Source organism: Podarcis tiliguerta, assembly GCF_965153285.1.
Source record: "Podarcis tiliguerta genome assembly, chromosome: 9".
Taxonomy (NCBI): Eukaryota; Metazoa; Chordata; class Lepidosauria; order Squamata; family Lacertidae; genus Podarcis; species Podarcis tiliguerta.
The window spans coordinates 36918234-36935014 of NC_139542.1; the positions used below are offsets into that span (position 1 = coordinate 36918234).

At 42.2% G+C, this 16781-nt stretch overlaps 1 protein-coding gene across 3 annotated transcripts in view; it reads left to right on the forward strand.

Moving 5' to 3' along the window:
* The first annotated feature begins 257 nt into the window (after positions 1–257).
* EDNRA (endothelin receptor type A) overlaps positions 258–16781 on the forward strand; it is a 28801-nt gene continuing 12277 nt past the window's right edge. Inside the window, exons 1-4 of one of the 3 annotated variants that reach the window (XM_083457471.1) lie at positions 258–745; positions 4768–5217; positions 13227–13351; positions 14900–15098. In XM_083457471.1, coding sequence (XP_083313597.1) covers positions 4831–5217; positions 13227–13351; positions 14900–15098 — 711 coding nt within the window. In that variant the 5' untranslated portion in view covers positions 258–745; positions 4768–4830. Of the gene's footprint in view, positions 4407–4660; positions 5218–13226; positions 13352–14899; positions 15099–16781 lie in introns of all 3 variants that reach the window. The other 2 variants (XR_014515143.1, XM_083457472.1) reach the window with 2 other exon arrangements.

Consider the following 16781-nt stretch of genomic DNA (forward strand, 5'->3'; position numbering starts at 1 on the left):
TATGAACACTTGTATTTATAAAAACTCAGTTGGAGGGAACCATTCCCCTCTATTTCCTGGTACCTATCCCTTTCCCACTCAGGATCCACTCCTTGCTTTTTATTTTTAGGCATTTGCAGCCCACTTTTGTTTCAGTAAAGCCCACCCTTGGGAGCATTCACAGCTCCCAAGCTTTCCTCATGGGCAGATCCCTAAAGCGGTGGGATGCCTCATCCTGGTTTCTCAAGAGAAGCAGCCCCAGCCCCTCCTCCTGTCCAGGGAGGAACTGCTTAAAAAAACCACCACCCTTAGCGTTCCCCCCACTCATTTTTTCCCCTTTTCTTTTTGCTGGGGGCGGAGGAGGCTGTCTTTGAGGTTGCATGCTCTTCTTCTGAACATTGCAAGCGTCTGGCTTTGGGGTCGAGAGAGAGAGAGTCGTTCCCCCTCCTCGGAAACGGGGGGGTTGGGTAAAGGAGGGGGCTGATCCGACTTCCCTCTGCCCGGAGGTGGAGAGTCGGAATCCCACCCAACCAGACGGAGCCTGGAGGATTTAGGAAGCCTTAGCTAGGAAAGGGATTTCAGAGAGGGAAAGCAGCCAGGGAGCAGCTTCCTTCCAACTTTCGCTGCGCGCCTCTTACAAAGAGCTTCCCATGCGCCCCGCTGGACTCGCGGCGGCGGCGGCGGCGTGTTCCTCGCCTCGTCCTTCTTCTCCCGGGCGGGAGCCACGCCAGACGTCGCGGGCGCGCAGATTCCGCGGGACAAAACGGTGGGTGCACCGCGTGGCTGATCGTCGGGGATACTGTACTTTTTCGTTGTCTCTCTCTGCGAGGGAAGAAGGGAGTCTGGAAAACCCGGCGTCTGGGGACGGGGAGGAGGGATGAGAGTTGGCCTCTGGTTCTTGGGGGTAGGAAGCAAGCGGTGCTCGTCTATTGCGCTCCCTCTTTTCTCGTGTGCGCGCCCTCTCTCTTTCTCTATTTGTAGGGGAAAGCTCCCCTACACAAGCAAGTGCGGGGTCTTTGCCCGAAATAAGGCAGGGAACCGGCGGCTTCCTGGCCAAACTCAAGGGACGCACGACTATTCTCTCCCCCCGACGGTGAAATGAAAAGCAACAGCTCGAGGGAAGCTGCTGTTTTGCAGGAGGAACAGACACGGAAAAGGGGAGGGGGCTGCTTCTGCTGCTGAACCCTTCTCCCTCCTGCCGCTTTTCCCTTTTAAACATCGCTACCTGCCAGGGGTGCCAACTGGAATAAAATATTGGGGGGGGGGGGCAGGTAAGCCCCGCTCCGCATAATCGATCACATGATCACACTATTTGAATGCCACTGCTCATCAACTTTTTTTGGAGGGCATCCAGTTCCTTCAATTATTTTTTTTTTGGGGGGGGGGGGCGAAGGGACCTCAAGCCCTGTGCTCCCTGCTGCTTTCTCAACTGCAGGTGTGCGATCTCGTGTCCCGTCTGCTGTCGGCGGACAACGGCATCGCTTGGAAGAATCTCCACGTAAATCCTTCCAAGTAAATCCAAGTTTAGCACGAGTAGATCATAAATTCTCGTGTGTGCCTGTGTATTCCATTCAGGGCACATACTGTGGCAGAAACTTCCGTTCCTTTGAACTCAGTGACCCATGTTGGATGTGTTTAGGCTTGGTTGTATCACTGATGTCATTGTTAGTCATGTCAAAAGTAAGGCTGTGATCCTAACACATATAATAATAATAGTAGTACTGAATTCTGTTAATAGGGTTTGTTTCTGATTTGCAGAAAGCTTACAAGGGGGTTATATAACGTCAGCTACTTGTTGAGCTTTCATTCTAATATGTTTGCTAGGAAGTTGGTGTGATTGTTATCTTTCAGTGCATTTTCCTATCACTTTCCTTATTGCAAAAGTTTTTTAAAAGAAGATAAAGGAATCAAGTTTGTTGTGCGAGAGCACCAAATCCAGTTTAATCGCACAACCTGCATTTGCTGATATGTGATTGAATCTCGCCCTCAAAATAGCAACAATCTGAAGTGCCCTTTGCCATAATGTACCCAGACCTGTAGTGCTATCCATTTTTACTTAGAAGTGAGTTTCATTCAGCTTACAGGTACAGTGGTACCTCGGGTTACGTACTTAATTCATTCCGGAGGTCCGTACTTAACCGGAAACTGTTCTTAACCTAAAGCACCACTTTAGCTAATGGGGCCTCCTGCCGCTGCTGTGCCGCCAGAGCCTGGTTAGCGGAGTCTGTAACCTGAAGCGTATGTAACCTGAAGTGTATGTAACCTAAGGTACCACTGTACCTGTCCTCCTCCTCACTGCCTGCTTTGTGTACAGTCTGCCTCTTGAAGAGTTCTGCAGAACTTGAAAACTTGCCCGACTTTTGGGACGTTCCAGTTGGTCCCAATAAAAGTATTGCCTAACTGTAAATTTGGGGGAGTCTTTTTTTTTAAAAAAAATGAGTCAATAAATGTAGTTTCACCTTGAGCTAGCTGAAATCCTAAAACTTTCATAAAATCGCATAATTGAAAGGGGCCTTGGAGGTATCCAGTCCCGCCACCTGCTCTGTGTGAGTATGCAGTGCAGAATGCAACTACACGATCTCTGAGAAGCGGCTATCCAAACTCTACTTACCGGTATATCCATCAAGTGAATGAGAGATCATCACCTCCCAAGGCAGCCTTTTCCATTGCCAAACAGCTGTTAACAATTAGGAAGTTTATCTCCATGTTGAGATGAAATCTGCCTCCTCGCCATTTCCAGCAATTTCAGCTATGACCCCGGTCTGGATTGGGGTCCTACACTGGCTGTTTGTGAAAGAAAAACACAATTAGTGCAAAGTGTAGTTTTGAGCCACAGTCTAGCCGAAATTTAGCACTTAACGTCCCCCAGCTTCTTAATATTTTTTTTTTTAAGGTAATTCAAAGACTATTGAAATGAAGGCAACGTGGAGAGTGAACCTATGCATGTTTACATGTTAGTAAGCCCTGCTAAATTCAGTGGGACTCAATTTCAAGTAAATGTGGGTGACCTGGTTGGATTGTACACTGAGCTTCTCCCCACCATATTATATTCTGCGTTAGTTACAGAGGCAGTTCTAGTTCTACTGGTAGATTGTACGCACTGGTGGCGGTGGCAGCGAGATTTGAAGTAGACTAGCAAAGATTTTGATTCCCAGTTTTTTAACAATGGCAGCAAGAAATTGCCACCACCACCCCGCTGAATATGTTGCCACTGCTGTTGTTATTCATACTCATACTCCCTTCCTTCATCATATAGTCTCAGGATGGGCTATAGAAGTATCAGAGTAATAATAAAAATCCATTAAAGTCATAAAATTAAAACCACAATGCCCATCAATAATAACATTAACAGAACAGCAGTACTGTACAGAGAAAATGAAGAAAGTGGGTAGGGATAAAACCAGGAGTGGGTTTTTTGTTTTGGAGGACTGTGAGTTCAGTTCAGTTCTGGTTCTCAGGGGGAGGGGGGAAATCCTGGGCTCCAAAGTCTTCAATTTGAAGACTATATCAATTGCACCATTCTCCAGCTGGTAGAGCTTGGGGTTCTGTTAACAAACAAAGTCGTTCCTAGAAGCCTAAATTCCCAGAGGCTGGAGATTCCTGTCACTACTTCCCCCAGATGAGGCATCATGACGCATAGAATGGGAATTACTTGGTTTACGTGCTTCTGATCAGGACTTTGCAGCAGCCTTTATGGCTTGCAGTAGCTTTATTGCTTTGGTGATTGTTGACCCTGTAGAAAAGAGACTTGGGTATTTCTGATAATAACAATAAAAAAGTAGTAGTAGTAATTTTAAATTTTAAGGAAAGTAGTCTTGCTTATGTTCCAACGACCAAACATTTTTCAGCATCCAGTATGTACTCTATTAATTTTATAGCTGTAAGTTCTCTAAAAATCTCTAATCATACATGTTTGGATTTTCCTTACTGATATCAAAGCAATTTATTTCCAAAGAAATATGCTTAGGGAAAGATGGGGCGGGTTTAACAAAAGCAAATGGAAGTTGTGTAAATAAACAGAGACTGATTTTAAAGGAACGGGATTTACCTTCACAAACGTTTGTTTAAAATCAACCATTTAAATAATAAAAAACCCCCCAGTTCTGAATGTATTGAGCTGGATCCAAAGGTGGTACGATTAAGATAGATCTGTCTGCTTCTGCTTTTTATTTTTTAATACCTTTCAATACTATTTTACGTGATTGTATTTTATTGTACATTTGTTGCCCTTGCTCCTTCTTTGCTGCTTTGCTTATAGTTTTATAGAATGACTGGATATAAGTTTACAAATGAATGAATGAATTTAAAAGTTTAATTTGGATTTCTGTCTAGAATTAAAAGTTCGTGAGGCTCTTAATCTCAGGGTTGTGGGTTTCGAGCCCCGTCTTGGGCAAACGATTCCTGCATTGCAAAGGGTTGGAGCCAGTGTGGTGTAGTGGTTAAGAGAGGTAGTCATGTAATGTGGGGAACCGGGTTCGCGTCTCCGATCCTCCACATGCAGCTGCTGGGTGACCTTGGGCCAGTCACACTTCTTTGAAGTCTCTCAGCCCCACTCACCTCACAGAGTGTTTGTTGTGGGGGAGGAAGGGAAAGGAGAATGTTAGCCGCTTTGAGACTCCTGAAGGGGAGTGAAAGGCGGGATATCAAATCCAAACTCTTCTTCTTCTTCTTCTTGGACTAGACGACGCTTGTGGTTTCTTCCAGCTCTGCAATTCTATGAAAATATACAAATAAATGTTTCAGTTTGCCAATATTGCAACATAAATATTACCTTCTTTTTTATTGTAGGTGAAATAAGTCCATCAGCTACTATTGAAATACAGAAGATTTCCCAATACAGAAGATTTGAAGATGGAAGCGTTTCATTTTGAGATGGTCTTGGTGCTTCTCATAACTGGATTTGTCATCATTGATGGTTCTGACATCTACCAGTCAAACCTGACTAACCCTGTCACAACTTCCTCTGAAACAGAATCTAAGCTGTTCTTCCCTACCCATAAACCCAACCGCACCTATATCTATTGTTCACAACGTCCTAAAATTATGGACACTTTCAAATACATCAATACTGCAATATCCTGTGCAGTGTTCATCATTGGGCTTGTTGGCAATGCAACCCTGCTGCGGATTATCTACCAGAACAAGTGTATGAGGAATGGCCCCAATGCATTGATAGCTAGCCTGGCCCTGGGAGACCTCATCTATATCATCATAGATATCCCTATCAACATATATAAGGTAAAACACCACAATGTTTACAGTTTGTGCACTCATTTTACAGTATGCAGAAGCTGACTTGTGGAGGGCAGCTGAAACATTGATGCGAAGGAAGGGGTGGGCCAGACAGATGATGCCCCTCACTCCTTGCAGCATATAAATATGTTCTTGTTGTTGTAATCCATTAACTGTAATGGCTTGGGGTGGACAGGTGAGCATCGACAGCTAAGCTCCAGGCATTCATAGATAATAGAAATTACCCAAAACTATGGAGCTGGACAGTGGAAGCATGTTTCTCCTGGATCTCTGTGGTTGATCATCTGTACACATTAGGGGATGGAGGAATTGTTTAATGGTCAGCCCATTCCCCCTGCTCCAACTTGGCAATCAGATTCTAGAAGGTGTTGCTGAGGGGTTGCTATTGTCATGCCATTTGTGTCACAGTATTCACTGGCTGTTGTATTTCTGCCTTGTGCTATTTAAAAGCCTTTGTGAGATGGCATCTGTAGTGTTGAAGTTGAGTGCTGTCTTTATGTGGATGACTTTCAGCTCTATCTTACCAGATCCAGATGCAGTTGTGGACATCACAAACCAGTGCTTAAAATCAGTGATGGACTAGCTAAGGGAGGCCATGCTACTCTCTTTCTCTCACACAAGGCACACAACCCCTCTATTCAGCTGATCTTCCCAGAGCAGCTGAAGAGGGTTATTGCCCAGCTTTAATTTTGTTTTCCTCTTTGCTGTCACTGTCAAAGCTGGTCTTGGGCCAGAACAGTGCTGTTTTTCTAGAAAAAGAGGTGCCGGAGCTCACCATAAACACCTCCCTCTTTCTCTTAGAATGGCAATGGTGCCCACCTGAGAAGTGCTGGAACTCACCTGAGAGGTGCCGGACTGAGTTCTAGCGAGTTCCGGCTGAAAAAAAGTCCTGGGCCAGAACAAAATGGCTGCCAAACTGAAGGCTAGCTGCTTCTGCTCTACAGAATTTGAGGTGGAGGTCTTCCACATCAGATGTTCCCTGACCCTTTTAACTAGAGATGTTAAAATATCTAGAGATGTTTTAGCCAGAAGCTGGGATCTTATGCTATTTGCCCTCACACTTCCCTTGCCATCTCTGCTGGCATTTAGGCACTTTGTGAATTCTGTCCTGTTCTCCTGAGTGTTTAATGGCTCTTTACATCCTCATTTTATCTGCTATTTTAATTTTTTTTTGCCTTTTTATCTTTTTGATTGGAATTGTATTTAGTATAGTTGATTATTGTAAGCTGCCTCCTTGATCTTTTATGGTGAAAACCGGGGAAGAAATGCCACCAACAAATAAATAAAATCCTGCATGGTGCCTATTTAAGAAACATCGCATCTATGTGGAGAGCAAACCTGCTCTGTTTTGTATGCTGGGCTATTATGAGATCCCACACTAAATGAGAACATAGTGACTGCACCTTTATCATAACACAGGGGGGAAACCAGCATACTCCCACTTGTGTAAAGAGTATAAAAGCAATGTAAAAACTGGGATAAGGAGAAGATTTAGCCTCTCGCTATACTGGGCCAAATTTTCGAGATGGGGATCAATTGTATTTCTGCGGATAAGGGAGACTATATAGTGTGCCACTGAGGTTGAAAAGACCATGATGGTCAAAACAACAACAATAAATGAAGAGTGGTTTAGAAATAATAATAATAATAATAATAATAATAATAATAATAATAATACCACCACCACTGGGAGATTCATTTCATGGTATCTTTTTCAGAGACTTGGCCAAGTAAACTATAGCGATGCATGATGAGAACATTCTCTACAAGACAAAGTAACACTTCCAGACTGTCAGAATGAATGTGTTGGAGTTCTGATTTATGATGTGGTGTTGGCCATGACTCAAGTTTAAAACTGTAGGGAGTGCTGGGATCAGTCTTAGTCACTTTGGATTATGTGACAGAATAATAAACCCGAATAAACCACTTTCCCCGCTCCGTTTAGTCTTCACTGAAGTTCATGAGCCTAATGGTTTTCCTACCACCCTTCCTAATATCGCAAAATGATGGTTATATCTGTGTGTAATATGGCGTCTGTTCTTGGTGAGCTTTTAGTTGTAATGAAACTACAGTTTCTATACATGGTGTGCAGATGCCTGGCAATAATCAATCTCTGGGTTTTTTAAACTTCGTTATGAGTGTGACATCTTGAACTCCTTTAAAGGCATGTTACAGTTATGGCACTGTATACCATTGTTTAAGTTTCTTTTGCCCCATATGCAGAACATCAGAGGTAGTAGCCTCAGGGCCCTGCTCATACACACATGCTGACAAGTAGATAATTGAATGTGTGAATTGACTCCACTGAAAAACAGTGTGCGCTTGGGTTATGTGTGATGCCACGTTCAAACATGCCAATTGTCTCTCGACAGTGTGGTCAGCATGCTTGTGTGAACCAGCCTGTGGGATGAAAATAGATGTGATAGGGGGAGCCACATGTGTTTTATGCATGTGTCTGATCCATTCATATATGAGTGGGAGGGTGGCAATCTTTAAAAGAACAACACACACACACACACACACACACACACTTTCCTTGCCTTATCTCACTGCACTCCATTGCTTTAAGCAATTTCCTCCCTGCCTGGCTTATGTCCAGTTATCAGAGATGGGCTGAGAGAAAGCTGCTGAAAGCAGCAGAGTGCAATAAAGTAAAGCAGGGGAGAGGGGTGGAGTGGGGTTCACTTCTCTCCTACCCATGTTCCTGCCCATAGAAAAAGGAACCTTTCATACCCTTGCTCTAAATGTCCCATGTGGCATGCAGGGATGAGGGAACTGAAAATAAAACTGCCAATATAATAATGCAATTATACAATGCTATTGTAGAGCTGGAAAAAAAGTTCAGAAAAGGGCAACCAAAATTATCAAAGGGATGGAGCAACTCCCCTGTGAAGAAAGATGCACGCAGAAGAGGCCCAGGTTCAGTTCTTGGCTTTCCAAGTAGGGCTTTGAAAGCCCCTGCCTGAATACATGGAGCAGCCCTGCTGCTCAGTGCCATATTGAGCTTGATGAACCAACGGTCTGACTTGGTACAGGCAACTTGCCCTGTTTCCCTAATTTACCACAGTATCATATACATGTTTATTTGGAAGTAAGTCTCACTGTGTTCAGTGAGACTTTCTCCCTAGCAAGTGTGTTTTGGAGCCTTTTCTCCTTAAAGCATTCAAGTTTTAGAGGCTGGTGTATGCATTTTATGAGCTGCTTTGCAAGTTGTCCAGCAATAGAAAGATTGACACGTTAGCGAGGAACAGCCCATGTGTGATGCTGCCTTATATATCTTCCCTATTTAGCCCAGTATTGACTACTCTCATCAGCAACACTTCTTGAAAGATTCAGATAAAAAAAATATTTCTAGCCCAGCAGACTTTTTTGTTTTTAAGTGGAGTTGTGAAGAATTAAATCTAGGAGCTTCAGCAAGAGAAGCATGTTCTCTGTCACTGTCCTCTTGCCTCTTAAACGTAGGACTCTTTGGGTGGTGGAAGCATTTTTTAAAAAACAAAAAAACTATGAACTTTCACATTTTAGTTGAGATTTTATGTTGGAAAAACAGACTTGCCTTTCCTAAAAACTGGATTAAAATCTTTCTGTCATTATTCCAGAAATGTTTCTCTCTTCAGTCCAATGGATCTGGTTATAAAACCATTTTTTTGCTTAGCGTTCTTTGAAGATGAATTGAGTCCTAACAGACGGATGCTCTGGCATTAGTACAAAGTTTTGGTTTTGTTTTGAATAAAATTTAGCTGTAAATGGTTTGGGCCAGACTTCCTCCCACACGGTCTCAACCACAAGCCATGGTGATCGCTCACAGATCACTCCCTGTCACTTTCTCTGAAGTTGTGAGAGATAGAGATTGTCTGCATGTACATACACATAGTGCACATGTATGCCCAAGCCTTAATTTTCTTTAGTTAGTTTAGTTTAGTTTAGTTTGTGTGTACATATATACATTTTTTAAAGAAATAAACAGGATTCTAAGAAAACAAATTGTGGGCCCTATTTATCTTCTAAAGAAATAAGGCACAGAATAGAGCTCTGTAAGTGGAACCTGAAACAAAATTTTGTTCAGCCAGCCATGCGGTTTTCCACGATACTTCATTCTGTGTCCCACTTCTATGGTTTTCCATTTTTTCATACTCAGCATTCTACAACCACTGACAATTCTTGTGCCTCAATGGGGGTTTTGGAGGTGTTTTCATTCCCCCCTCCATACAGTATTTTCCTCCTAAAGCTTGCTTGTACTTTTGCAAACCTTGGAGGTCCTCCAAGCTTACTGAAACCCCCTCTTTGGAAGTTGTATGTGGATGATGTTGTTTTGGCTACATAAAGATCTGCACTTGATTAATCTGCTATTAGCATATAGGAAGAACACTATTGGTCAAGCATCAGCCATCATGCATCACTATTAGTATACAGGGTTGCTGCTATCAATCAGCTTGTTCGTTCAATGTAACATTTGCATGTTCCTTTAATCCAGCCAGTATGTGAGCTACTATGAATGTATAATTCATTAATCAGCATCTCTGCTTCCATGCAAGGGTTATATGGCCCCTTCATAGTTACACAGCGCTGTTCAACTGGGGTGGGATGGGAAATTGGATAAATGCAAGAATGTTAATTGCTTAGCCTCTACTACAAAATGCAGGTGGGGACAAAAGCTGTGCCAAGACAGCCATAGCTAGTAGCACTGCAGAGTCTGCAATATACACTTTTAGGATGTTTGCATTTCCTGTTGAAACGTTCCTCTGATCACTTCCTCCAGCTCTCAAATTATTGGTCAGCCAGAAATTCCACTCGGGAATATTTTAACTGATTCCAAGAAAGAGATACAGTCCACCTTTTACACCAGCTGATAAGCATATCGGGAAGAAGGATGGATTTGCTATCATTCTAAATACATGTGTGTGTGTGTGTGTGCGCGCGCGCAAGTGTAATGTTGCATGAACAGAATCATTAGTCAATGGGGTAGAGCAGACATATGGATCCCAGCCCAAAAACAGTTACATGGAAACAATGCAAATCCAGTTGAATTCCTTGGTTGAATGTGCCTGTTTCCATTGCCACGTAGCTAGAAATGTGCTCCCTGGTCCACACCATGTACTGCCGATTTGGTTTGTGTACTCAAAATGTACACTGTTGTTATGCCTTCCACGCGAATCACCCATGTTGGATCATTGCCAGTAACTACCTCATATAAAAGCCTCCTGAGTGGGTCGGGGCATAGTCGTTACATTTTTTTGTGATATATTCCAAGGGAATCGAGATTGCCATTATTGGGAACTGAATCCAGGACTAAGTGGTTCAGTCCTATGTTCCTTAAATCCATACCATCTTAATACCAGCAGAGTTTGGAAGGTGGCTGTGTTCCAAAGCCAGAAGCTTTAACCAACCATGTTCAAAAGTAGCATGCACCTTCCAAAACATGGTTGGAAATTGATTTCCCTCCTCTGGATCTTACAGTCCATTTTTAATCAGCATGCTTGCATAGATGTTAAAAGCATCTTCCACAGAAGCGTCTTCTATACAACAGTGCAGGAACGGTGCCAAAAAAAATTATAAATACCACCAAGTAAACTGAAGCCCACTTGGTGACATTTAGAAATCATCCAAATGGAATGTTCTGTCTTGTTTATTACGTCTTCACAGGGTTGAGCGTGGAAAACGCAAGGTTAGAGGGAGGGGATATTCAGGAAGTTGTGGCTGTCTGGTTAGTTTTCTTGAATTCCAGCAGCAGAGTATTGAAATCTTTCAAAAGTTTCTGATTTTAGCATACAAATATGTGGACAGAATTCCACTCTTGTCAGACACTGCGCTGCAGATTTGCCTTGAAAGACAATAGCTTTGAAATCACAGTAAGGCTGGACAGTACAGATCGGTAAACCTTCCTCCCTTGTGAACCTTTTGAGAGACCAGGCCACAAGGAGCTGTTCACAAGAGAACTTTGCATCCATTTGGCATACACATGGAGTGTACAGCTGAACTGGCCCTGTATCTGCCATCTCCACAAGGAATATTTGGGAAGAAGAGCGTATACATGTACAGCTGTAAGCACAGAGCTCCTTGCCCTGTTGTGAATCCTGCACATTAACAGAATCACAGAATTGTAGAGTTGGAAGGGACCCTAAGGATCACCTAGTCCAGACCCCTGCAATCTTGGAATATGCAGCTGTCCCACATGGGGATTGAACCTGCAACCTTGGCATTATCAGCACCATGCTCTAACCAACTGAGCTATCCAGTGAGCTCAGTTAAGGCTTCCCTTCCCAAGGTTCCAGTGAGTGAGTGAACAAAGCAGGTTGAGCCAGAAAGTGAACTCCTATAATTAGCTGGGAGCCTTGCATAAATATATTGCCTCGTACACATGGGCAATGTCCTCTATACCGGGGTTTAGGATGACTGTAACCACACAGGCTGCAGAATGTATCATCTGTAAAATGTATTTGATACATCCAACCGTTCAAATGTGACATCTGGATGGATCTAGAAAGCCAACAGAGTTTGAAGACATAGGATCTGACATCTGTTTGCAGACTAAATCAGATGTTATCCTTGAATGAATGGAAAAGCAGACTGCAGAAATGTATGTGATCTCTGTTGTCAAAAAGGGCCAAATCTGATGTTTTTTTAATAGTGGGATTAGTAACCCTATCTGTATTTTATAAAAATTAAATTCCAGGACTGAGAGGGCCCATTTTTCATTAGAACTGCAGCCTACAAGTATCTTTCAAATTATTTCTCTGTGCCAGTCGTGGTGCCCATATTGTTCCAGCAGGGGCCCTTTTGTGGCAGATCTATCTATGGTGGGATTACAGTCAAATTTAAGATTGCCTCCCAGCATGGTGTGTCACTCTGCAAATCAATGCAGTGTGTGTGTGTGTGTGATTTTTAGCATTTTAGCCACAAATGTATGTTGCCCCACATTGGAGTGTTATACTGAGGCCAAGGTGCACTGTTTGAGCTTCATTCCCAAGTACTGGAAGTTCAAGAGGAAGAGGACGTGTGCTGCCTTCTTTGTCACTGCTCTGTGTAATATGCCATCTCCGTTTTCTAATGATATTGGATCCTTTTAGCCTGCATAAGCATATCTATTGACATCTGGGAGCAATTCTTCCCACCTTTTGATTAAGAAACTGATCATATCCTCCCCATCAACAGATTTTTTTCCAGACCTCTTATGCAAATATTCCTTCTTTTCCTGTCTTTCCAAATAATAAAACTTAAGCTCCTTTATTTTGTAAGCTTTGATCACTGTTTACACTTATCTCTAAGGATACAATAGAATCCACTCCCCCCCCCTCATTATAGAAGGTGCTGATGTGAGCTTCTAATTTTTTTAAGCCCCCTGCCTTTTTTTAATAGCAGAGCCCTCAATGACTGTTTATGTGGGGGGGGGATCATTTCCTTCAGTTTGTCTGTGGTGAAACAGGCAGCATCAAACCTGGCACCTTTGAGTGTCTTTGCAGCTGTCATTGTGGAGGCCAGCTTTAAAACTGTTTCCTTGCTCACTGAAAGTAATCAGTGAGGTTGTGTTCCTTAGCTGGCTGCACTCCCGCCATCATTCCCTGTCTACCAGCTTCTGAACACCTGATTGGTGGTACAGGGTTTCAGTAGCTAAGACTTAATAGAGCAAGAGACAGAGCAGCTAGATTATTCAGCCGTTCTCTGTTTCACACACTTGTGTGTGCCCCAGTTTTACGTGATTTTAGACTGTTTCTCTTAAAGCGATTAAGCTGTTTTTAATGTCACTTTTTATATGATGAATTCTTAATGTTAAATAGAAAAGAAGTACATACACATTTCAAATCAATAAATGTTGGTGAATCCCCCTTTTCATTGGGACAATCTGGGATCACTTGATGACTTTGGAAAAACGTACACTTTGATATGGAGAATGCTAATTGATTGCGAGGACAGGCAAGGTAAGATTCAGGTATATGTTCATTTTTTTCTACACTGCCGTTTAACATTTCCCATTATTTTTCTTCTCCATCCTTTAGCTTCATGGTCAGTGGCCCTTTGGGATGTCTCCTTTTGGGCAGTTTCTTTGCAGCTGTTTTCCTTTTCTTCAGAAAGCATCAGTGGGGATCACAGTCCTTAACCTCTGTGCTCTAAGCGTGGACAGGTAAATAGTTCTACAATTTCATTCTATGAACAATTTCTCCTAGAACAAGACTGAAGAGAGTAAAAAATGTAATGACTCTGGATTTTGAAAGCTACAGAACTAATGGCTGTTTATGATATTAAGGCTGGATTGCTAATCCCATGTACCTGGGAGAAAGTGCCATTGAATTCAGTAGGACTTACTCCTGAGTAGACAGGATTGCACTGTGGCTGCTTGGTTTTATTTTAAGGTTAAAGCTTTCATCCTGTGTTGTAATCGCATGTGATAATTTTCTTAATAGCTTCTAGACAAAGTAATAGTGTGGAAATGATCAGGTCCTCTTAATTGAGTGAAGCATTTTTAAGATGACATGATATCTAGACTTCTTAAACCAAGCGTCAAAGATGTCCTGCCTGAAGGCAGCATGCACCAGAGGCTCAAATGCCCATACCAATCCTATGTATGGGTCTCTCCCTTGATTGGATCCCAATGGGCTGATCAACTCCAGCCTCTTGCCATAAGATCTTTGGGTGAAGGGCAGTGTATACATTTAATAAATAATAATGATGTTTGGCAAAGGAGTGGAGCAAAGCCTTTAGCCAAGGCCTGCATCAGCATTGTTTGGCACCTGTCAAGACCCCTGCCCCGTGAGGATGCCCCAATGGTTCTGCTCCTCCTTTTCTTCTTTTCATTGCTGCCGGCTTGCCTGGTCTCTCCTTTTTGCTTCTTTGGGGAACCCCATACCTTCTGAAATTAGACATCTGGGGGAGATGTGGCACCTCAGCTGCGGAACACTCTCTACAGAACACTCTCATCTGATCTACTTACACTTCTGCCTTTTGTATCCCAAACACAAGCTTTAAAAAAAAAATTCCTTAGGACTGAAAAACATCCGTTGAGCTATTTCCAAACAGCACTGATTTTTATTATTATTATTCTGATGCAGCTGCTGGTTTCTTGTTCTATCGTTTTATCGAATTGCTTAATTTTATTGTTAAATTGCTTTGTTTTGTTTTTAAAATGTTTGTAATTGCTCTCCTGGGAAAACTGTGCTATAAACAAACAAACAAATTAACCCACATTATGTGAATTAAGTCCTCTTGTTTATCTTGCTGCGGTGTGGGATTATGTCCACAATTGTCTGTATATTATAGAAAGTTGTTTGTCTATTCACTATGCATTTGGACACCTTAAGATAGTGTAACCAAACATTGATTGCATAATGGTCTTGAGATCAAGTAGCAGTTTTTTTCAATATGATTGGATTCCATTTTGAATCAAGATGCACTGATTCAAAGCTGCACTGATTTTTATTATGAGACCCCAAATAATGCTGTTAAGCGAAAACCATTCAAATCTAATGATTAGATGGAGACCTTTTCTACCACACACTTGCATGATGATAATACCAAGATTACAAAACATGAATCCACTCATTTATTGCCATCTTAAGTATCTCATATTGTAAAGAATCATGAAATGCGCCTAGTATGTTAAGCTTTCCTTTAAAACTCCACCTTTTAATAAAGAATTGAAGCTTCCAATTAATGCCTCTGTGTTTTATTTTAGGTACCGGGCAGTTGCCTCCTGGAGTCGTGTTCAAGGAATTGGAGTCCCCTTGATCACCGCTATTGAAATCATTACAATTTGGATTCTTTCATTTGTCCTGGCTATCCCAGAAGCAATTGGTTTTACCACTGTTGAATTTGAATACAACGGCAACTTCTACGTTTCCTGTATGCTCCTAACTAATACCACATTTTTGTCCGTATGTATCAAAATACAGCCATGGTTCTTATCTTTCCATTTGCAATGGGGCAGTCTGGAGTGGTGGGATAAAAGGACTAAGAATGGGAGAAGAGGCAAAGGCTGAGTGGATGGAGGGAAAGGTTGGCTCATATGGAGATGGAAATATGGGAAAGGTTAGGACAACACCCCAGGTGCCCAAGCATGGCACAGTGGGAGAAATCCAAAATGTTCCCATCTTTTTTTAATAAAATTATTCAAAACTCTTTAAATGTTAGATGGCTTGTATCAGCTGGTTCCTGACCATGGTTTAGCCACTAGAGGTGTCCTTCCAGCTCATAGACAGCCATGAAAGGTTATAGCGGCCTCACTCTGTTTACCTCTTTCTACTAAAATCATGTTAATAACACCATTCTCTTTCCTGGTTCCTGAAAATGTTCACATCTAGGGACTGCAAGTTTCAGTGGAAGGGCTGTTTATAACTTTGTTTTCTTACCTTTCCCCTCCCTCAATCCTGTTTGTTTTCTGCAGGGATCCAGTATCTTTTTCCCTGCAGAAGGAAGAACATTGTGTGTGGCGGGGAGGGGAAAAGGTTTTGAGTGGGGGCAAATGTCGGTAGGGAAAGTGTTAATAGCCTCCTCTGTTATCCCTCTGCCGAAACTCATGGCCAGTGAAACTCAGAGGCTGCTATTGTTTAGCCGAATAAAACACTGTGCAAAAGACATGTGCAACTGCTTATAATCTGTTTTTATTAAATACATAAGGAAATCCCACCCCACCCTATTTCTTCCTAAGAAAAATAGGCTGCTATTCTGCCTTCCCAAAACATTATAAAAGCAAACTTTCAATTGCAACAGGGTTCCTCCCCCTTATATTTTGGTGACGTCCAATTCCAGAATGTTAATTTTTGTGTAACTGAAGAAGATAATGTAGAACAGAGAGAAGACATAGTCACGTAAGCTCCAAATAAATGAATGGGAGATTAAAAGGGAAAGCCTCTCCTTAAGTCTAGTAGCAAATGTTACAATAAATCATGTCAGCTGACTTTAGTAGAACTTTATGGTTATCTCATTTTCATTGGTCTTAGAAACCTCTTAGCTATTATTGTTTTTGATAGCCCTTCTTTCAAATATTTGTGCTAGGATGTAAATCCCAAAAGGCCAAGTGCTTTAGGGAACATGTGAAAGAGCACGTTTCCTGTAGAAGACTAGTTCCATGTGTACTCGTACGGCAAACAAAAGAATGCCTGTGTCACTTACATCAAAGTACAAAACTTGATGGAAGATCCGTGTAAGCTTAATTGCCATAATTAATCATTTGCAGACATCTTAGTTTAACTTTTACAGCTTTAAAATGCCCAAAGTGTCACTCCTTTAAAATTCTAAATTGGTTGGATACAGCCTTTGGTATTCTTTCAAGCATTGCTTTCCCCCCCCCCCCCCCAGCATAGCAATTTAGCGTTAGTGGGAGAAGATAGATTTGTTGTATCTACATGAGGTGTACTGTTTTGACAGAACCAAGGAAAATTCCTTCTTCCTATGAATTTTCATGCTTCGTATGATGACGAAGATCCCAGGTCCAATCCCCTGCTGGCTTCTCCTGTTTAGAGGGCTAGGAAAGTAAATGTAAGCAGTTGTGGTTTGGAAAGACCAATTGCCTGATTTATTGTAAAGCATTTTCATGTGTTCATATGAAGTCAAGTGGG